The 22648-nt window shown below is 35.8% G+C and overlaps 1 protein-coding gene across 3 annotated transcripts in view; it reads left to right on the top strand.

Moving 5' to 3' along the window:
- The first annotated feature begins 11492 nt into the window (after window positions 1–11492).
- LOC129718119 (homeobox protein abdominal-B) overlaps window positions 11493–22648 on the top strand; it is a 44842-nt gene continuing 33686 nt past the window's right edge. For 2 of the 3 annotated variants that reach the window (XM_055668548.1, XM_055668546.1), the window contains exon 1: window positions 11493–12463. In XM_055668548.1, coding sequence (XP_055524523.1) covers window positions 12448–12463 — 16 coding nt within the window. In that variant the 5' untranslated portion in view covers window positions 11493–12447. The remainder of the gene's footprint in view (window positions 12464–22648) is intronic. The other variant, XM_055668547.1, reaches the window with a different exon arrangement.

The following is a 22648-nucleotide window of genomic DNA, read 5'->3' as shown; positions in this document are numbered from 1 at the left end:
AAACCGACCTTTTGTTATATATTGTGAAATCAACACAAATGACGATACATTCATTACTTGTTGGAGCACTCATGTTTGCTTTTTGGATTTACAAAAGTGGCAACACAATTTCAAGTCCGTTGATATGTTTCCAACCTGAATCATGATATTTGCACTCCGACTTTTTTTTATTTATATAAATATTAAAGTCATTATTGAAAAGACATCTTGCAGAGTACTAAAGTATAGAGTTTGTCCGCTACAACTTATTGTGATTTTACTCGATGGAAATTTATCAGTTACCAGTCTATGTAATGATGTTTCAAACTGTAGTATTTTCATTCTTTCTTAAAAAAAACTACCAGTTCATAAATTGCGACATTAAGCCATAGTGTACTTTATTATTGAAAAACAACATAGTTTTGACGAGTGCATTTTGTAGAAAATACTAAACGTTCAATAATATACAGCTTCTCTGCTGTACCGACCCTTATAACCTAGTATCGACCTGAAAAGATCAGTAAAAGGTAGAGAAATAATATTTTATAATAAATTCTTGGTCTGTTCGCAGTTTTTACTTTAATGGTAACTGGTCTAATTTCGTCGGTAATCGAAGATTTTTTTCTGTACCTTTCTCTTTTTCAGATCTACAAAAGACTCATCTAAGTAGAATTCAAAAGAAATTCATAATGGAATATATTAAGAACTATGTTTGAACAGACTGTGTAAATTTTCAACAACAGAAAACAGTAAAACGCAAAGTAAAACTACAAGATGAATGGAAAGCCCCTAATGCGATAAAAAGTTTTTCTGTCCCACCCTGAAAAAATAAAAGCAATATATAAAACGAGTTTTACCGATATTTTTCTAGCGATAAGCGAAAACGAGAATGAGTGTATTCAAAATTTACGCTAGCTTTGAGTGAGAATCTGCTGGCTTTATCGCAACCTGAACATCAACGTTAGTAATGCGTTGCTCTAACGTGATCAACCACATTGGCTGAAGTACGATATTAATAATTTTTTTTTCGAGAGAAGATGTATGACATTCTCGTATAAATTAACAAACTTCAGACTATCAATATTGGTTTCTAATTGTGATGATACCAATACCACCACACTGAACAGAAGCCTACCTTAAATTCTTCAATAAAAACCATGTCTTTGAAGAATGGTTGTCTATAAACTACGGTCTGGCTTCATTAGAACGAGAGTAATATAAAGTTCAAATCGTGTCAATTTTATTGCTAGCGCACATTAACTTTCCATTTCAGATCAATATAAACTTTTAAGCCGCCATGCTCAGTCGAAGATAAGCGCCGCCAAACGAATTCGAAAGACAAAGAAAACTATAAATCGTAAACGAAAAAACCGTTTAGCTGGCTAAGGCAATATATCTTTTTATATGAAATAAATCAAAGAACTCCCAAAATTTAACTAATTTTTTATGACAGCGAGATGCACTCTAAAATGTGTTTGATACGGGCGGCCACCATGGTCGATCGGTTCCCACCAGCAGTGTGTTCGGTGTTTTATAGTGTGTAGATTTGCTATCTTCTAAACCCGGTGAGGATATAGAAAAATAACAATACTACAATTAAACGCTATATATCAACTGGAAGTTTGACGTGTTTGAAAAATTCGGCCCATCAGAACAACAGACAAGCACGCTTTCGAGTAACCATAAAATATACAACATCTTTCTAGGCTCGGTGCAATAAAACCATTCATCAGTAGGAAAAAATAAAATAAAAACTTGATCAACTGAAACAGCAATGCTGTTTGAGGCCAAAACTTTAAAACCGGCAAACGTCAAGCTGAAATTTGCAACCTCAATCATAAAAGTCATGCTCCAGCAAATTCCTCGAAACCGCACAAGTTAGCATTTTAGTGTTGGGCTTGTACTGACGAATGAAAGAACAAAGATGTTGTTTGGTTCATAGTTTACGGTGTACGGTTTTATAACCACTTGCATCGCTTTTTGTTTACTATGTGGTTTTCTACCATCCGCTGAATCTTTTATTATTAGGTTGTGATTTATCGATGCATATTTGGGGAAGTGCCTAGAGAAAGAAAATTTCGCTAATATTTCTCATAGTTGCCTTATCTCCGAACTGTCGTGAATTTCGTACGGTTACTAACGGGAGCTTACATTTCGGTTTCCAAGGTGAATCGAATACCCCTCGTTTCCAACGTTAGACGGCATTGTGGCTGGCGTAGGGTGAAGCAATTGCTATTGGCAACCTCACCGAGGATCGATATCACTCAAGGATACCGTTGTACGATAAGATTGAATCCCCTCACAGGAACACGATTCCATGGAAGGCCATGTGCTGTGTTTGTACAGCATGTAAAGAATTTTTATTTCCTTTTGAGTTACAACAGCGAAAATACAGTTCAGGCCCTAAGAAACTGCTCTGCTGTTATTCAGGTATAATGAAATGTCGTATTACACAATACCCGTGCCTTCCTGTATAATACTAACGGTCATATGGGTGAATAAACAATAAACCCAAATTTAAATTAATTGGAACATTCAACTTTTGGAACAGTAAAATTTGCTATTGTTTCTCTCAAAGGTACGAGAGCACAAAACAAAACAAAAATTGAATTACATAAAACCATAGTTTTTACTTGTACAAATTTCTTAAAACACCATTTTTATGTTAATCATAAAATCAATCCTCTTAACCCTTTGCTGATTCGATAATATCAAATCTTCTTCAAATAGTAAATTTAAGGATGAGTCGAAATTATTTTAAACAACTGAAAAACCTGTTTTCTCGCATATAATTCAATGCGGCCATTTTTGGTTCGTTTTTTTCTGTTCGTATAAAACGCAGCTCGTATTTCATTATTCTGCTCCACGGTTCAACATAAAAACGCTCCTAAACAGAAAAGCAGGAAAAGCCATTTCAAAATGTGTTTTTAATCATCGCTGTCGTAAAAAAGTTTCTTCCTTCTTTAATTTGTTTAATATACTTTTTCCTTTTATTCGAGCTTGCTGCTTCTCCTTTCCGCGGTTCGCTCGAGTCACATTCCTCGTTTGGGCGGATCCAATTACAAACGCTTGAAAAGCGGCACCGGAGACTCTACCTTAGATTGAAATTCAACTTGGAATTCCAACAGTGCATTGGCAGACAGGGAGAAACTGGAAAAAAAAATTATCATCAATCAAAGTATCTTCTACATCTTGTGCTGGAAGTTCTCTTCGACTCACAATATCATGGTTAAAATCCAGCTGTCCTCTACTCTTTTGTTGATAAAGCATGGGAAGAAAAATTAACCGCCTGACAATTTGGTCGTCCAAAGCGATAAAATGAAATCGAAATACAGGAAAAAGCTTTTTAGGCATATTCTCACACTTGTCTCAACTGGTGCTGAACAGGCATGAAGATGCTAACTAAACTGGACTGTTCATCCTTTAAGCAGCCATCTTGAGTTCCACGCAGGAGTCTTTTCATTAATGAGAGAAAAACTAAAATGCGAACGCCGTCCATGAAACTGCCATTTGTGAGAAAGAAATCCCTTATTAGTTATTCGAAATGCTGACCTGAGGTCTAACGGCAACAACTAAAACAATCGGAGGAAGGAATAGAATTGTCGGTATACTCTATAATTCGTGATTACACGCAAACTAAAGCAAATAAAACTTTTTATGGTGATTACTCATGTTTCTACTCAGAAAAGTTATGGCTAACTACCATGAGGTTTCTGTGGATTGATAAATTGGATGGTATTTTTTACTATTCAAGCAAACGTGGCACAGAAGTAGGAAGAAGGAAAAAGAAAATAAAAGAATCGTCACGGCATGAGGGATCGGCGTTGAACAATTAATTGAAATTGAATTGGAGTATTCGAAGACCGCATCATGATATTCAGCGTCAACGTAGTAATGATTTTCCACTAGATGGTTTTTTATTATTAGTAGTTTTTATTTGCGAGTGAATTTATCTTGAATTTACTTTTCTATGATGATTAAACTTCCATATGGTGATAAAAGTCTCTGTCAAGTGAGGATGCTCTCTGGGTGGCTCTGAAAATCAAGAGAAAAGCTGAGTACCCGACTCTCAGCGGTCCGGTACTGTTAGTGAAGCTCCCTTAAGCCTTCCTTTTCATTTTTCGTTATATTTACTAATGCAAATTACTTTAAAATGAAAAAGGCAAAAACTTTTTATATTAATGAATGTTATCAACATGTATCAAAGATGTAACTTCAACTTCACTCGAGTTGTGGACAAATCTGATTAAACGGAAATAAAGGATCACATCTTCCGTTTTTTCACATATGCGCGCACAATTCAAACGTAAAAAATTGAGCTCTGCCTGTACGATCCATATAGTCTCAGAAATCACTAAAGGCGTGAAAATTTTTATACATATGTATAGGAGTTTTTGGGGCCGGGGAAAGTTCCCATGATGGTTCGAGACCCCTCCCTTTACTGAAAAGGAGTATTCCCATACAAATGTCACATAAATTTCCGCATAACTCGAGAATTAATGAAGCAAATGAAACCATATTTGGCATGTGGGGGGTTTGGGTTTTTTTTTTCTTCTGAGAAAGAGCTGCCATACAAAAGAAATATAAGTTTCTGCATGACATAAGAATTAATAGAGCAAATGGAACCAAAATTGGAATAAGGGAATTATAGAGTACAAAAAAAGTTTTTATGATGGTTTGACACCCCTCTCTCCTCTAGCAGGGAAGGAGAGTCCTATAAAACTGAAACACATATTACAACCATTTTTCCGGGATACAGCTTAAAATAATAATCGGGATTCGCCGAATACCCCATCCAAATATGGGAATTTTCGAAAACAAAATGAAGCAGAGAGGTTAATCAAATTTACTGATCGCAGTGGGGTCCGTACAAAAAAAAAAAGTGAAGTTTTTAGCTCAATATTTATGTTCTGGACAAAATTTTCGGATTTTTTATAATAAAAACTCGCTGAGTACCCGATCTTGCCTGCAATATTAGCTCTTGTTGTAATGGTGGCTTGGAAGTTACTAAGGACTCGTTAAACTCGAAAATTGATATTTCTTGTCCCTTTTGAATTCCGTTGCTAGATATGCTGAGAATCATTACAGTGAAAAAATGTTACTTTAAAAAAAAATTACACACAACAATCATTTTCCATTTCTCTATTAGTTTCTCTCTTTTTCTCGAAATTAGGTTTTAGCCGTTGCCGTATCAACTTAACACATTATTTTCTTTTCTTTGCATTTTGTGTTTTTTCTTCTCCATTTCCCTTTCTCTTTTTCATTATCTCTCTCTCTCTTTCTTGTTCTCTCGTTTTATTAGTACCATCACCTCTTCTACCACTCTTCGTTTTTTGATTTGATTTCTGCCCATAGTAATGTCGATATTTTCGCAGTGCTGTTTATAATGACGCATCATGCGATTTATTATGCCATTTTTTGAGTAATTAGTTCTGTGAGACTTTTCCGAGAATATTTTACGAGTTCCTAATTGACGAATGGGTGGATAAAAATTAACTTGTGATAATAATTTAGTAGATTGCACGCGTTGAGAAATAATGTCATTGATAAAAGAAAGCATTGAAGGTTCGCGGCGTTCTTCAAGTGCTTGTATGTCTATAAGCATGCAGCGTGCTTCATATAATGATAAGGAAAATGCTGTCCAATTTAGCTTACGAAGTGCGTACAAAAGAAATTGTTTTTGGAGAGGTTCAATGCGTTCTTCATGTGTGACCATATGTGACCATATAGGGATTCCATATAATTCTACAATATTCCAGAATTGGTCGGACGTATGTCATATATGATAGTTTGATTGTACATGGGTCTTGAAAATTATGGTCGAAGCGTTTTATAAAGCCCAACATACTATTTGCTTTGTTTATTATTGTGTTATAATGTTCTATGAATGTGAGTTTGGAGTCTAAGATTAAGTCTAGGTCCCTTACGATTTTGCATTTTTCTACTGGTTGGTTTCCTAAGAAAGCATTTTTCTACTGGTTGGTTTCCTGGTGTTACTGTTTTTCAGCTGAAGGCTATTGAATTACATTTTTTAATGTTGAGTTGTAACAGACTTTTGTTGCACCAAGTGTAGAATACATTAATGTCATTCTAGAATATTTAGAAGTCTTCTGCATTGATTATTTCTATAAAGAGCTTCATGTCGTCAGCATATACAAGCACATGTATTGATTTAAGAAGAAAGTAAATGTCATTCACGTATAATATAAAAAGAAGATGATCCAGGTGAGAACCTTGAGGTGCCCTATAAGATACTTCTAATGGGGTTCGAAAAAAAATTCTAAAAGCGGACTATTTGTATTCGTTTTGTTTTGCTTGTGCAGTCATAACTGCAGCCGTTCCAAAAATTTTGTTTCTATTACGTATTTTTCGAGCTTGAAGAGCAATTAAGGTATGTAGAATCTGTCAAATGCCTTGCTAAAGTCCGTAAAGAGAGCTTCTACGTGGTTGCCGTTGTTCATTACAGTCAAAGTGAAAGTTACGAATTCCAAAAGATTTGTAATAGTTGAGCGGCCTTTGTAAAAGCCGTGCTGTTGAGTTGTAAATTGGTTTTTACTTGCTGAAAGATTTTTTCATTAATTATTGATTCAAATAATTTCGGAATGCTTGAAATAATGGCAATTCAACGATAATTTCGAATGTCAGATTGGGCGACATATTTGAAAATTGGCACCAAATATGAAGTTTTCCAGAGTTCTGGAAAAAATCCATTCTTCAGAGACATATTAAAGAGGTGTAGTAAAAGTGTAGATAGGTCTTCTGCCAATTAAATTTCAAAATCGCGTAGGATTTCAATTTTCTGTTTTCTTAATATCATGTCAGCTCCGAAAATATCTATATAAAGGAGACCTTAAGCATAATCCTCAAATTTACCTAGCTTTCATGAAACCGGAAATCACCATATTGAAATTGAAAATAATGTCGAACATTGATATTTTGTCTTTGATCGTCATTTTGATTCAGAAAATATGCATATAGCAGTAAATAAATCATTTTCGCAGATTCCCAGAAACTGGAAGTCGCCATCTTGATTTTCAAAATGTTGCCGGACACCGATTTCCGGTATCTAAGCGCCACCCTGGTTCCGGAGTTCCACAGTCGAAAGTCGTCATCTTATATTTGCCATCAGACATCTCCGGAAATCAACTTCTGGCCTTCAGATATGATCCGAAAGTCACTTAGTGCTCTCGCACGTTTTCATAATGCATGAAAAATCATGATTTTTGACCCCTCCCTCCTTCATAGGTTGTCCCTTCCCGTTTGAAATAAGTCTATGACCATCTCCTTTGTAAAAGGAACTCGCGTGTCAAGTTTGGTGGAAATCAGTTCAGGAATTCAAGAGTTATGCTGGAACATACATACAAAACTTGTCTTTAAATCTATACCATGGATAAAGTACTTCCAGTGGTAGAATATGTATTCGAAACATGATTTTCACTTGTGCCTTTTGTCCTTGCATAGTTTTATGAACTCAATTTCTCTGTTACAGTTTATTTGTGTCATAATTTTGTGAAAAATGAACCATGAAATACGAATTTCATTGACTTCAGAGCAAAAATTACGTATTATTCGAACAGTTGAAAAGTAAGATCTATCAATAGATCTAAAATGCCCTACAGTGTGGTGCTCATCGACCTCGATTTAAAAATTATGAAATCTAGCGAATCCATAAATTCACATAAACAAACATTAGACTAACTATGCTATGGGCAGTACAAATCATATTGACATTGCATGTATAATTGCCTTGAGAAAGTTCGCGAAAATGCTGGGGAGATAAATATCACAAACTTTTTTTTTTGTTTATTCGATCTTGAACTTGTAGGTATTTCATTAAACTATGCAAGTGCATCATTCACGGTGAAATTTTTTTGACCTCGATAAAACCTAAAAAACACTGTAATACTATACTAGAGAAAAAATCAAGAACATATATTTTGCACTACAATTACTCAAATTCAGAATATAGGATGGAATTTTGGGATTGAATAGGAAAAATATGAGTATAGTCTATCCGTGAAACGGTAGAGGGCCTTCTACCATACTTTGAGGTTTTATTGTTTAATTTGTTTGGGCGTCGTCGATTTAGATCTTTAATCATTTTTCTATAGAGACTGGCGAAAGTGAGACTCGAATTAAAATTGTGACGAAATGGATTGTCGAATGAAACGATAGTATCGTTCTTGAAAGATATAATTTTTTAGCCAAATATGGTCTTAATGGAGACTTGTTGATTTGTAATTAAAATGGTAAAGTCTTGGTGCTACCATTCCGCAATCGGAACTCTGTTCATTTGTATGTACAGACTTTGTAGAGAAAGACTTACAGAATTTGGAAGTACGTACAGTCTTTACAGACCTAAATGAAGTTTTTTTTCGTAAGCAAACGTAAACAAAGCGACGAACCCATTGATCAACTATTCTGCGGTATTTTGACGCACTTCCGAGCTTGCTAAGGAACCAAAATTCACAGAAATTGTTAAAATGCATGTTTTTTCACTTTTCCTTTATAGGTAATGCAATCACTGTCAAAACTAAAGTTCTGAAAGCAATCTAACGAGCTGATGATATGATTTAACTCATCTCGACTGTTGCAATCCTCAATTGCTACGATAAGCTCTCTTTATAGCCAATAAGTTAGCAATTAAGTTAGTTGTAAGTTTACTTCCCTGTTTTGACAAGTAGGTTCAAATCCCTACGAATGATAAGTCCTAATTGCGAAAGCAAACAAATCCTAACAATTAAAATTACAATTTCTCTAACAGTGTTGAGAAGTCACCATTTGTGATTGGACACACATACTCATTATTTACTAAAACTACTAACAACCGCCCCTTTAAAAAAATAAAAACTCATCTCGACTGGCTGGGCATTTTCTGCATGTGTTTTTAAGTGTGTATGTGCGTAATGCTATCCAATCTCATTCATATTTTATCCAGAGATGGCTAGACCGATTTTTACAAACTAAGTGTCAGATAAAAGATCAGGTTGCCATTGAATTTTTAGTTTTACTATTATTAACACATAATTTGAATCTAATAAAATTCTATTATCTCAAAGAATTCGCAAGTAATCTGCATTAAACGCAAATGGTCTTAAATAAATGGGCTGTTATTCATACCTTTGACTAATGAAATCCATCAAAATTGAACATGTGGTTAAAAAAGTGATTAAAACTCGTTTGAAATAATAATTTTCAAAATATATATATTAGGCTATCGAACGTCCTTGGCAGGTTTTCTGCAGCGGTCGTATGCAAAAATCGGTCAAAAAAAAACAACTACACTTTTTTCACAAAGTACTTTCCAAATGCAATTAGGATTATCAAAACTCGACGTTCCCGTCGAATGTTGTTTGCGCTTAAGAATGTAAAAATAAAACACACATCGTCAAAAAAACAAATAACATAATAAAATTGATTTTTGTGTGAACGTTTTTGTATACGTTTAAGTGGAGGTATCAATGCACGTTGGTTTGTATGAGTGTATGTTCGTATGTATGGGTGTATGTTGTTGTGTGTATGTTCGTTTGCGTGAATACATGTTCGTAAACATACGCATACATTTGCTTGTTTACGTGTGTTATCATGCAACATATATTGTAAAAATTAACTCATTTATTTACACTTTGCATATATTTTCAACAGTTTAACGAAGATCTAGGACTTCTGCAACGACCTGAGATGAATGAATATATTATATGAAGAGAAATGTTAAACAGTCGTACAAAGATATTAACATCATAACTTAAGTTATTCTGATTCTTCTGTTTCTAATAAAAACTGCGCCTCCTCCAAAATATTAATGTTTTCAATGGATCATCATGGATTAGAGCCATAACGAACAATGGGAGGAAACGGGCGATTAAATTTTGCATGCTATGCCTACCAGCGTAAACATGAGAATTACATTAAAAATCGCTTTTATTTTTTTGCCATAAAATGTGTATGAAAACGAAAAAGGGGCGGCTGAGATTTGGATGCATGTACATATCTTATCAAATTAGGTAGTGTATATTGACTCTGTCTTTATACGCATCTAAAAGCTCTCGCATTGTAATGAATCATTCATGACGTGAAGTTACAAAGGAAAAATTTAATCACTACTATCGACGTGGAATTGCTCGAATCGCTGTATCTGTAATCTGTCGAACACCCTTGCATTTCATGAAAGCCATATAACCAAAACGTTGCTTGAATAAAATCTCACGCAGGAAATCCTTAGAGATGTAAAACTGCAATCACACTTCGCTACATGTCGCAAATTATGGCGACATGAGTAAACAACAATGTTATAGTTTTTGCGAAAATCGCTGGTACGGACGCTTAGGGTAAAACGACAATGTCAGCAGATTTCTGCCATGGAAACTCTCTTTATATTGCCTTCTTTTTTGCTGATGGTGTTGACTACGATAGATGAAGTTTTTATATGGTTCCACTGGGTCACCGCGTGATGGAAAAGGATAAGGATAATTGAAACCTGTGCGTCAAAAGTTCGTGGAGCAATTAGATAATGAGATTTAGCTTTGTGGCACTGCTATACAAAATATAAACGAAATATGTATATGATATTATTTAAACAAAATTAGTTTGAATCATTTTTTTAGGATGCCTGAATTATTATGAACTTATACGAAGCTTATTGAATTTTGTGAGAAAAAAAAAAACGCAAATTAGATGTATTTAATGTTCAAATGTTTTCTGCGAAAAAATAAGCTTCGCGTACGACACATGATACGGGTTTTCGTTTCAGTCGCTACCAAGTACAATTAATATATAATTGAACTCCAATTTGCCAACATTGGGTGGAAAAAATCGATTCTCATCTAAAAATTACAAAAATTGAATAGGTCCCGAAAGGGAGTTATTTGTTTGACTTCCTGTTCGGGATTTTCTTGGGGTGATTTATGACCCTAGTGAAATTTATATGGATGAAAATGGTTGACTTTGCTTCTGCTTGGTTTCCTGTGTGTACCATTTCAATACGGTAATAATCGAAAAACATAATCAATTTCAGCTGCTGGTCATTTCTTATATCAAGCAACGTGCCGTATCGCTCTCGGTTCCTGCATTGCCCTTTTTGAAAGTCAATATTTGATACCAAGAGTAACAGGGATTGTTTTTCCAGTGCGCATGAGCTGGTATATACGTTGTTAGCTTGAAACTGGAGTATGGTTCAAAGCGATGCACACCAGTATGGAATAGAGCATATTTTGAGCCAAGCACCCATCTTCGTCATCTTCAGGGAGGGTAGCGTTCTACTCAATTCCGAATCTTGAATTCCAACACTAAAAAAACGGCAATGCCGTCTTATTATGTATCTTTGCTGGTGTGCTGTTGATTCGTCACTCCAAAGTACATACATACAGTCGCTGCGCGCACCACAGAGCCAGTAGTTTATTACATTCGTTGTACAGTTTTTATATAAAATTAACATTTAAGCAGTGCCATTGTCGCCATGTCACGACTACAACGACCCACTCATTCTCGCGCAGTACGATTTCACGAGTTGTTTGGTGAACACATGCGTTTAATTTCGATGCTGTTCTTCACGTCCTCGGAACCTTTTTCGAACCTAAACTCGTCATGACTGGTTGATAGAACTGTCTATTCGGTCGGCTTCCAATGGAGTAAAACTAGCTGGTCCGCTACAGAACTCAGCAGTCCACTTATTTATGGAGGAGTGAAAGAGGAAACCAGACAAAGCGATCTGTGGCATTAAGGAAAACCGGCGTGCGGAATAGCAGACAAAAAAAGAAGGAAAATTATTGCTTTACAGTGCTTTCAACGGTTCCCCAACCGAGTAGTCGCGTCCAGGTTTGAACGAGTGTCGGGTTTTTAGGCGTTCAATAAAATTTTATATACTTCATCGTAATCGTTTATCACACTCGGTAGGTGAAGGCAGTGAAAATCGGAAGCAGCAGGGAAAAAATCTACGATCATCCGAAGCTAGCAAAGATACGACACATTTTTTCCAGTTACTAATTTTCAATATGATTTAATTGAATGGTTTTAGTGATTTTGTTTGTCATCAAAATCAGACAGTGCGAAAACCGAGAAAAGTGTGTATAACATAATGATGTACTAAAAAATATTATTGCTTCAGTATTGAAGTAATAAAACAGTTGGAAGGTGCGGAAAGGATGATCAGTTCAATCAGCGTCAACTTAGCACATCATAATAATCATAAACAATTAACGCAAAGCTGATTTCAGTGACCAAGTGTTCAGTGTCAAGAGATTGCCAGATACACTCAAATTAAGACCATATTCCCGTAGTTTCAGTGGCACTCGAGGGGTTGCTTTTTTATTTTATGTTGTGTGATGCTAATTTAGTACCTTGAGATAGAACAAAAACAGTTTCCACATCTCGGCAGTGAATAATGCTATTAGAACTTGCAACTGTTTGCAGTAAAAGTTAAACGAAAGTGTGCACATAGAAACGAAGAAGTGTACTATAACTTGTTAAGTGATGATCATTAAAAAAGGTAAATAATACTTTTGGTAACTTTTAATGTGTTCATTTTCATAAGACATGCATGGGTATGACTATGCATTAAACTTATCATTATAATATTGAATACTTTATAATATACTCAAAGCAAATCGCAGTCATACTTATGGCCGCAATCATTCAATAACACTTTACTGCAACCAGCATATTCAAACGAGATTGCTATCTACTGAGGATGTTTTTACGTCAATTTAATAGGCTGCCCCAACAAAATGATCAACCAAAACTGAAATAAAATTATAATGCCATTATACAATGTAAAGAAAAAATACTTTAAAAAAATATACACCGAATGTACCTCCCCTCCCGCGGGGAGAAATCAGATTTTTCCGTGAAAAATTATCTTCAACTTCGTATTACTCGTCAACTGTCGGCACCAACTATCGATTATTCTCTAACCGTATTCAACAGATTCACAATCCAAAATTTTATTGAATTTAAATCAAAGTTTAGATGTGAGGTGATAAAATATGGCATAACCCGCGGGGGGTTAATGCGGTTGTGTGTTCAATCGAATTGGTTTCCCTCGACGTTCAGATACATAATAGATTTGGTGGAGAACGTTCATACAAGGACATGCGAGGCAAGGTTTGATCTAAAATGGTATTACTTGAGTGAAAACCAAAACAGATATTTTATTTGCTGCTTCGAATTACACTATACATTTTTCTACGGTCAGAGGAATTTCAAACAAAGTTATTTCAATTAGTCCTTATATTAAAAATCTTAGTTGTCACAAGTGAATATTTCCAATTTCCTATCGTTCTGGAAAAATTTCATAGGATGATTTCTCTCCAGCGAGATTTTTCAACTTTTGTTGATTCGCTAACAGCGTAGTTGTTGTGGTCAGCCCTGGAAGATTCAACCGATGGTATTATTGTATCACCTATTCTGAATAAGTCAGCAGTTCATCAATAGGTTTATAAAAGAAAAAGCAACGATTTGAATTTTTCTGTTATGGCTATGTTCCGTATCACGCAGGGAGTTTCGACCTTGGTCTATTTATTGCTGTGAAGATATGCTTGCGTTAAGCTTAGTTTCGTTCCATCAGCTGGCAGCCCTTTGGCGAAAACGTTTTTTTTTTTCACCGGTTCACATCCAACCAAAATCCATTTGGATGAAAAAAAATGGAGCAATAAAATAACCAAGGTCTAATAACCTAATAAATGAGCCAAGACAAAAATGACCTTCACATGTTAAATGGTTTGTCTTCCAGCTTACTACGGGTTTCTTTGCAACATCCTTGAAGCGCTGAAAAAAACTAGATCAACCTTAATGGCGTCCTGCTTATTAGAGGGTGAACAGTATAAAAACCCAAAAAATCGTTTTTATTTTTCCGCTTCTTCTACGTTATGAGGCAAGCATGCCCTCGAAAGTGTTATTTGAACAAAAAAGTATTGAATTTACTTGAGAAACGTCTGGTGTAAACATTGTGTTCCTAGTGATTTTCTTTTCTGTATGACCGTTCCGGCAAGAATTTGGTTATTTGATCAAATATTTTGTTTTTAGAACATGCCGCCCGGCTAACAACTGCGATAGCGGTCCGTTTGAGAATGCCTCTGGAGGCGTTACAACCTCATAGTGCCGCCAGTGCAATGACATGTACGCGTGACGGCACATTAGCGATGAGATATAGCGCCTCCATTGACATATCACAGACGGAAATTTTGTATTTATCAAACTTTTTTTCACTGCGCCGAAGGTTCTCATGACTATGGAGAGCTCGCAATCGAATTCGTGAAATTTATCGTAACTGTCTGGGTTCGTCTCAGTAATAGTTTTGCATACCAAGCATATTCTGGCGCCTTGGAATATGCTCTGATAGTGGGTTAACGTAGAGTAGCACATAAAATATGGATTGCAATAAACATCACATGCCAAACGAAAATCGTAAATAACGTGATTTTTATGTCATCGTAAATATCTAAATGTATCTGCAGATTTGCTTCAAATCACCATCGGAATGCCTTAAAGTCTTGAAAAGCAACACTATTGTCTGCAGGTCGGTCGGCTTGGTCGATAGGAAGTCTGTGACTATACAAACCGAATTTCGGCCTTAGTTTTTAATATAGGTCATGGGTGTGTCGTAAAAGTATGCTTAAAATGCAAAGTTCAGTGACATTTTCCTAATTTGTTTTCGCCGGGTGATTAGCTTTGTTCTACATTTCTCAGTAGCGCATTGTAAAAGGGCAGATAATAAATAATATATTTTGTTTGTGTGTACAAGCAACATACGTAAAAAACCGTTTCAATCTAGTTGTAATGAACTAAACATAGTGAATTCTCCGACGGAAGTAGAGATTCCGTCGACGTTGTGCGTCGAATAAATATTTATTCTACAATTTGTGAAGATTCTTGTTCGACTTCGATCGTGAGATCTCGACGCCTCGTTTGCACCGGCTTGTTAAAGCATCCTTTTTTCGGTTTTGTGAGCATGCTATTCAACTCTTCCGCCGTGTGCGTTCTCATTTTATGATTATTGGCTAGTAAATATTTATTCAACTATTTATGAGTCGGATTGTATGCTTCACACATGCAGTTGTCGTTCTGGTGCAACCAAAGACGGGCAGGCGCGTTGCACAGAGAGTGTGTTGGGTACGAATCGAAAATAATGAGGCAAGGAAAATAACTGTGTTTATTGGTTGCAGTTGGTGTTTTTGTTTTGCTTGTTTCATTAGGAGCTAATGAGCCTAAATTGTTAGTAAGCATAGCATGCATAAAACTGGCAGTAACAACAAACGATTGAACTAGTGTGCAGGTATACATGTGATGTGCGTGAACATGTCCACTAGTGCCGCAACAGAAGCTAGAAGGCCAATTTGTATAATTGATCAAGTATATGTTGAAACTAATTAGAGTACCGACATGAACTCAGATGTTTTGTTAGTTACGTGAACAATAATCCTTTTTCCGGTCAATAAAACCGGTTCTAGGTGATGCAAAGTGTAATATTGAGCCAACTTCTTACTAACTTTTACTAACCTCACTAGAGACGTTGTGATTCTAGCCGTGCCGCAGGTACATTTCCGAAGTATCGAGTCTTGTTTCGAGTATTGTTACTACTTAGGCAGTCTTGTTATGGTCGCGCTGGGGAAAACGGTCTAAGAGCTTTAAGTTTGGTTCACGCAATAGTTCCCTTTTGAGCCGCCAATGGTGTATATTTATCAACAGGATTTTAAATCGCAGGGTATAAATCGCAAGATAGGTTATATCTATACCTATAAAAATGCAGTCCGGTCTGTCTGTCTGTCTGTCTGATCCATATAGACTCTGAAACTACTGAACCGATCGACGTGGAAATTTGAATGTAGGGGTTTTAGAGGCCGAGAAAGGTTCCTATGATGGTTTGAGACCCCTCCCTCGTCTGGAAGGGAGGGCTCCCATACAAACGAAATACAAATTTCTGCACATCTCAAAAACTAACCAAGCAAATGGAACCTAATTTGGCATGTGGATGTTTTTAGGAGTAACAAATATGTCCATATTGGTTCGACTCCCCTCTCTCTTCTGGAAGGGAGGGGTTCCATACAAATGAAACACAAATTCCTCCACATCTCGAAAACTAACCAAGCAAATAGAACCAAATTTGGTAGGTGGATGTTTTTAGGAGTAACAAATATATCCATAATGGTTTGACACCCCTCCCTCTTCTGTGAGGAAGGGGTTCCATACAAATGAAACACAAATTTCTACTTATCTCGAGAACTAACCGACTAAATGGAACCAAATTTGGCAGGTGAATGTTTTTAGGGGTAGCAAATATATCCATAATGGTTTGACAACCCTCCCTCTTCTATAAGGGAGGGGTCCCATACAAATGAAACTCAAATTTCGCACAGCTCGAGAACCAATCAAGCAAATATAACCAAATTTGGCAAGTAAATGTTTTTAGGTGTAACAAACATGTCCATAATGTTTCGACACCCTTCCTTCTTCTGGCATATCTCCAAATGGCATTTTTAAATCCAAGATGGCGACTTCCGTTTTCCGACAAACAGCGGCATATGACCAAATACCACCCAATATGGGTATTTCCGGAATTGTTATGATGCACTGAAGCCACAAATCGACCTATCGACCTCAGATAATATTTTGAATTGTAAGATGGCGACTTCCGGGTGTCTGGAAAACAGCCGAAAATGACCAAATACCATTCAATATGAGCGTTTCTTTAACCAGATTGACGTATTTACGGAATTGTTATGATACACTGAAGCCACAAATCGGCCTATCGACCTCAGACAACATTTTGAATTGTAAGATGGCGAATTCCGGTGTCTGGAAAACAGCCGAAAATGACCAAATACCACCCAATATGAGTGTTTCTTCAACCAGAATGACGCTCAGAGGCCAAAAATTGGCCCCTTATGCCATTTTGAAATTCAAGATGGCGACTTCCGGTTTCTGAAAAACAGTGGCAAATGATCAAATATCACCCAATATGGGTATTTCCGGAATTGTCATGACGCACTGAAGCCACAAATCGACCTCAGATAACATTTTGAATTGTAAGATGGCGACTTCCGGTGTCTGGAAAACAGCCGAAAATGACCAAATACCACCCAATATGAGTGTTTCTTTAACCAAATGATGCTTATAGGCCAAAAATTGTCCCCTTATGCCATTTTGAAATTCAAGATGGCGACTTCCGGTTTCTAAAAAACAGTGGCAAATGATCAAATACCACCCAATATGGGTATTTCCGAAATTGTTATGACGCACTTAAGCAACAAATCGACCTCAAATAACATTTTGAATTGTAAGATGGCGACTTCCGGTGTCTGGAAAACAGCCGAAAATGACCAAATACCACGCAATATGAGTGTTTCTTCAACCAGAATGACGCTCAGAGGCCAAAAATTGTCCCCTAATGCCATTTTGAAATTCAAGATGGAGACTTCCGGTTTCTGAAAACCAGCGGCAAATGACCAAATATTATTCAATATGGATGTTTCCGGGATTGTTATGATGCACTGAAGCCACAAATCGACCTCAGACAACATTTTGAATTATAAGATGGCGACTTCCGGTGTTTGGAAAACAGCCAAATATAAGTGTTTCTTTAACCAAATGACGCTCAGGGGTCAGAAATTGTCTCCAAATGCCATTTTAAATCCAAGATGGCGACTTACGGTTTTTGAAAAATAGCCTGAAGTGACCAAATACCACCCAATATGTGTATCACCGGATCCAGAATGATGCAAGGAGCTAAAAATTGACCTCAGACACCAGTTTGAATTGTAAATGGCAACTTCTGGGAAACAGTCGAAAATAATCGAATACTACTACATATGGATATTTCCGTAATCGAAATTATGTATAGAAGCCAACCATTGACCCTGGACACCATTTTGAATTCGAAGATGACCACTTTCACATTCTAAAAAACAACGAAAATAACTGAAATGCATTCAATATATTTCCAGAATAGAGGTGATGTACAAAAGCCAAAAGTCGAGGATGTTGTCATTCCGATAAAACCAATCAATTCAAATGATATAAACAAATCGCATGAAATCAATGAATTTGAAATGTTTAAAATTATTAAATTGAACACTAAAATAGGCGAGACGAAGTTTACCGGGTCAGCTAGTGTATTATAAATTCATAAAGTTTTCTTTTACCAATTATTTTGAATCTAAGTTAGAACTAATTTGTGGACGAAATACACGTTTAGAGATAGTAGTTTAATTTCCCGAGAAAAAATATTCTTGTTTATCTGTAGTTTTGTTTTACATATTATTTTTACTAGACTTCGTGTAGATTTTCTTGTTATTTCAATACAATAAAATATAAGTAATTTGTTTTGTTTGATAATCACTACCTGTTAGTTACAAAAGTAAGATGTTTGTGAGATAAAAGTTTCTCCTTTATAATATTTTTTTACGTACAAAAGAAGGATTTTCCGCCAAATCAGGGGAAAGGGGGGTTGTTGGTAGTACTTTCTTAGAATTCAATAACACTGTATTTTAGCATTTTTTGACGTGGGACACGTCTTTGTTTACTATACTGGGATGCATTCTGTAAAATTGGAAATGAAACGGGCAAATGTTGCGTCAGATTTCAAACGCTAATAACAGCATAACCACATGATGGATAACAATAACCAATATGTTGTTGGATAGATAAAATGTATAACAATTTTGTAATGTGTTAATTATCACTCTAATTTCATTGCTAAGCGGTAAAATTGATAATAATTTCAATAACAAATTTACGCGAATAATGAACCAATTACATGCGAGCATTCCTAGCACAGACGACGTGAATGGACACCATCCGTTCCCTGTGATATTCCCTGTATCAATTTCGAAATAAAAATTGACAGAGTCTCCCCGTCCCAATAGGTCAATTTATTTTTGCTTCCATGAGCTTAGACTAATATGATGTCTCGAAGGTAAAAGTTTTCCTAAAAGTTTGAAACAATACCCATCCTTGAACAATCTCTAAACCTGCGTGTTAGGTACTATAGAACCTAATAAAAACTGATGTCTTGAAAAAAACATGCCAGTAAAAGCAACAGTACCAGTGGAGTATAGAACCGCAGGTCTCTCGTCGTCTATGATTGCATTGGTACTCTTCTATTCGTACTGCAGCAGTACTATTCGTATTGCAGTGGTACACTTTTGTTCGTACATTTCTATTCGTATGCAATTGAGGAAAAACTACAATGCTGCTGTTGATGGTGATTGAAAGTTTATTTCATAAATATGATTGCCATGAATTACTCAACAAGAATTGTAAATTTTTGCAACGGATATTTTTTAAATTTTATCTTCGATATTCACTAAATAATCGTGACCGGATAGTATCGAAAGAGTAAATTCCTAAATATATACATTTATAGAAGAGTAAGAACCTGCGAATGCTTGTGATTTTTTAGTTTATTTAGTAAGATTCGTACAGAATCTCTTTTTATATTTCAAAATTGTTAGATGATATATTATTATTCTAAGCTTCACCATAATAAACGTATATTTCCTGTCTTCGTAATACAGCGAATGTAGTTGCAGGCAAATGAAAAAATTGTAAAGCAAAAAATAAAAATGTAATTGTGGATTTCTACGATTTTTTGCTGGAACTTGTGAGGAATTTTGTTCAAAATATTTTCTTATGTTTTCCAATTGATGAACCTTTGTAAGGGCTTCCATATTATTTTGAAAGTAATATCCATACTATAGATTTGATTTAGTTAGAGTTAAATATGACAAAACCATTCATTATGATAACGTAAGCATTATTTGATTTGGTTTTTGAGGATATAGAGATAATTCTGACTTTGACGCATTATGAGAAATTCTTGGTGCTTCTTCAACAAGCACGATATGTTTGTGCCTTGTTAAATACATATTTTTTTGCAAAAAAAAATACTAAAGGCATAATATCGCCAAATATAAATGGTATTTCTTCGAGTGTTGTTGAATATATTCCAAAAATTGATTTCCAGGGGAGGCTGAAAATAAACACATTGATTCTGTCTGCAGACTCTGTATATTTTGTAACAAAAAATCCCCTAATTACAGTGTTTAGTCCCACGTCACCATTTCATACAACCCTAGGGCTGTATACCTTGTAGTATTTTTGGAAATGCATCTGTTCTAACATTTATAATTTTTGTTATTAATCTATGATCGTTTAGGAGTCGTTTGATCTGGTCGGTGTGCGACTAGACAGAACCAAGCACCACTTTTTTTTTAAAACTGAGTTATTAACATTGCTCGAAAAAATGTTTTTGGCGTTTGGTTAGGTTTGGCTGCACGCTGAGCATATATCGATTAAAACAAGAACTTAAGTCCTTTCAAGTGTAAGTAAAGATTGATTTAAAAAAAATCAAAGTTGCTTAAGGTAGAGCACATGTATACAGAGTGGCGATACTGTCAAAATTGGAACAAAAATAACACTGGTCGACAAAATGGAAAAAAAGTGTTCCGAAAGCTCAAATCAGAAAAAAATGAAATATTATTATAGCATTACCAAAACGCGTCAACTTACGTGAGAGTGTCGTATAGAAATTGCTCGCCGGATTTGACGTTATGTTTACGAGAAAACTCATTCAAGTCTCTGATAAAATAGCAATGACTAGGGACAGCAAAATTAACCTTTCTTTTTTTGCTGGTTTGAGCCTTTGGAGTGCACCTGTGTTGACCAGTGTTCCCACAATGTTTTATTGAAGTATTTTGCAAGTTTTTTAGGTCCGTTTAGTTTTCTTTGTTTTTCTGAACTAGCTGAGGAATTACCACGGTGCTTTGATTCGTTAATTTGTATTGTTCTTGAAAATTCTAGAATCAAAACTACTTGTTGGTTATTAAATAAAAATGAAACTTGATAGCACAAAACCAGAACCAAGTTATTTTTTTGTTCCAATTGGGACCCCAAACAATCCTAAATTTATTAAATTTCTTAATTTTGTCTTAGCTTGGCGTATTGCGTTTCCAATTTGTATGAAGCTTAGTATAGAAAAACCGGCTTTTTTGCATTTTTTATTCTAGAAAGCTTCAAATGACCTAAACCATACGTTTTTAAACTTCAATAGGCAGGTTTTTTAATTCTTAACAACTTTGCCGAAGATACTAAGAAGCTACGATGTCCATAAAAATGCTATTGCTGTATCAAGCTGAGTATGTCGATGTAAATGCTGAAAATCATGTTTCCTGCCAACACTACCAGTGTACCGCCGTCAATCAGATTTCTAATATAATTAACCTCTGCAACCCTGCGCCCTGAAAATTGAAATTTGTTTGCTTAGTCCAGCTAAGTGTATGAACTCGCTACGACAAGTTACTTCCGATAGAAATCCTACGACGCCGGTGCACAGGTAGTGTTGGCAAGAAAAATGATTTTCAGCATTTAATTCGATATACTCAACTTTGAACAGCTATACATTGTTCCGGGACACTCTAGGTCTGCAGTGTGTTTTGCAAAGTTATAAGCATCTAAAATTCTATACTTTAACGTAATTAAGTGCATGCATAAAGCAACTGAGCTCACTAGAAAGGGAAATGCAAAAAAGTTGGTTTTCCCATACAAATATGAAATGCAATGCGGCAGGCGGAGATGAAACCAATCGACTTCCGAAAAGTTTAGGATTGTTTTGAGCCCCAAAAAGAACCAACAAAACTTGGTTCTGGAAAACCGATCACTCTGCCCCACTCTAGTGTACATTGACAATGCCAACAATTACTGAGCTAGCGCCAAGGCTAGATTCGGGTGTTGGGGGGCCCGGGGCAGACAATTTCGTTGGGCCCTGCTTCCTTCAAATATGTGGAGGTAAGATAATTGCAAATTATAAAATTACTTCATGCTCCGCTGGATGGTGACGGGCAAAAACCAAAAAGTACTAGAATGATTAGACATCTGTTAAATTTATGAATATTGGAATATTGTTCCTGATAATATATTTCCCGAATAATTTCAATTTCAATTATTGACCATTGAGTCAAAAACTTGGCTCTTGCTCAAGATGCGGTTTAATGATATTTTTTTATTTAATAGCAACATGTTGCAGGTACATAAATCATCACCTCGTTCGACTAACCTTAAGAAGGTATTAGACGAAGGAAATATTTGCTATTTTTGGTAAGAATTTTATTATGTGCAAATGAAATATGTACCAAAAATAGCAAATATTTGCTTCGTCTAATGCCTGCTTTAGAGGTGCCAGTGTAGCGCATAAGTTATTTTTTATTTGTTAGTATCTCAATGCAAAAGTTTAAGAGAAAAAAGTGGTTTTCCCTACGCTTTGGCAGAAATTATTTATGTAACAAGATTTGAGGACCTGCCAAAATGCTGAAACCGAACTGTGTTCTGTGCATTTCTCCTGTTTCAAGCCAATCTGCCTGCGCAATACCAATTGCCCCAGAAAGGAGGGGGGGAGGGGGTATCTGGTCCTATCCTCGATACAACTCACTGAACAGCACACGGACGTCTTTTGAAAAATCCTGCCTAATCGGCCAAACTGCAATTCATATTGTTGCAGCTGTATTTGTCCCTTACTAATGTGCTAATACGAAGGTTCGAAATTAAAAATATATAATTACATCAAATAAAGACGGTTACAATACAATACTAACTTTGAGCATTTGTAGGCAGGCACGAAATTTCCGAGATACCAAACAGTATTAAGACATCTTTTTTCAGTCAAATTACAATCAGATTTATG

This window comes from Wyeomyia smithii, chromosome 1 (assembly GCF_029784165.1).
Source record: "Wyeomyia smithii strain HCP4-BCI-WySm-NY-G18 chromosome 1, ASM2978416v1, whole genome shotgun sequence".
Taxonomy (NCBI): domain Eukaryota; kingdom Metazoa; phylum Arthropoda; class Insecta; order Diptera; family Culicidae; genus Wyeomyia; species Wyeomyia smithii.
Note: the sequence above shows the minus strand (reverse complement) of the source record. Positions and strands in the feature narration are given on the sequence as shown.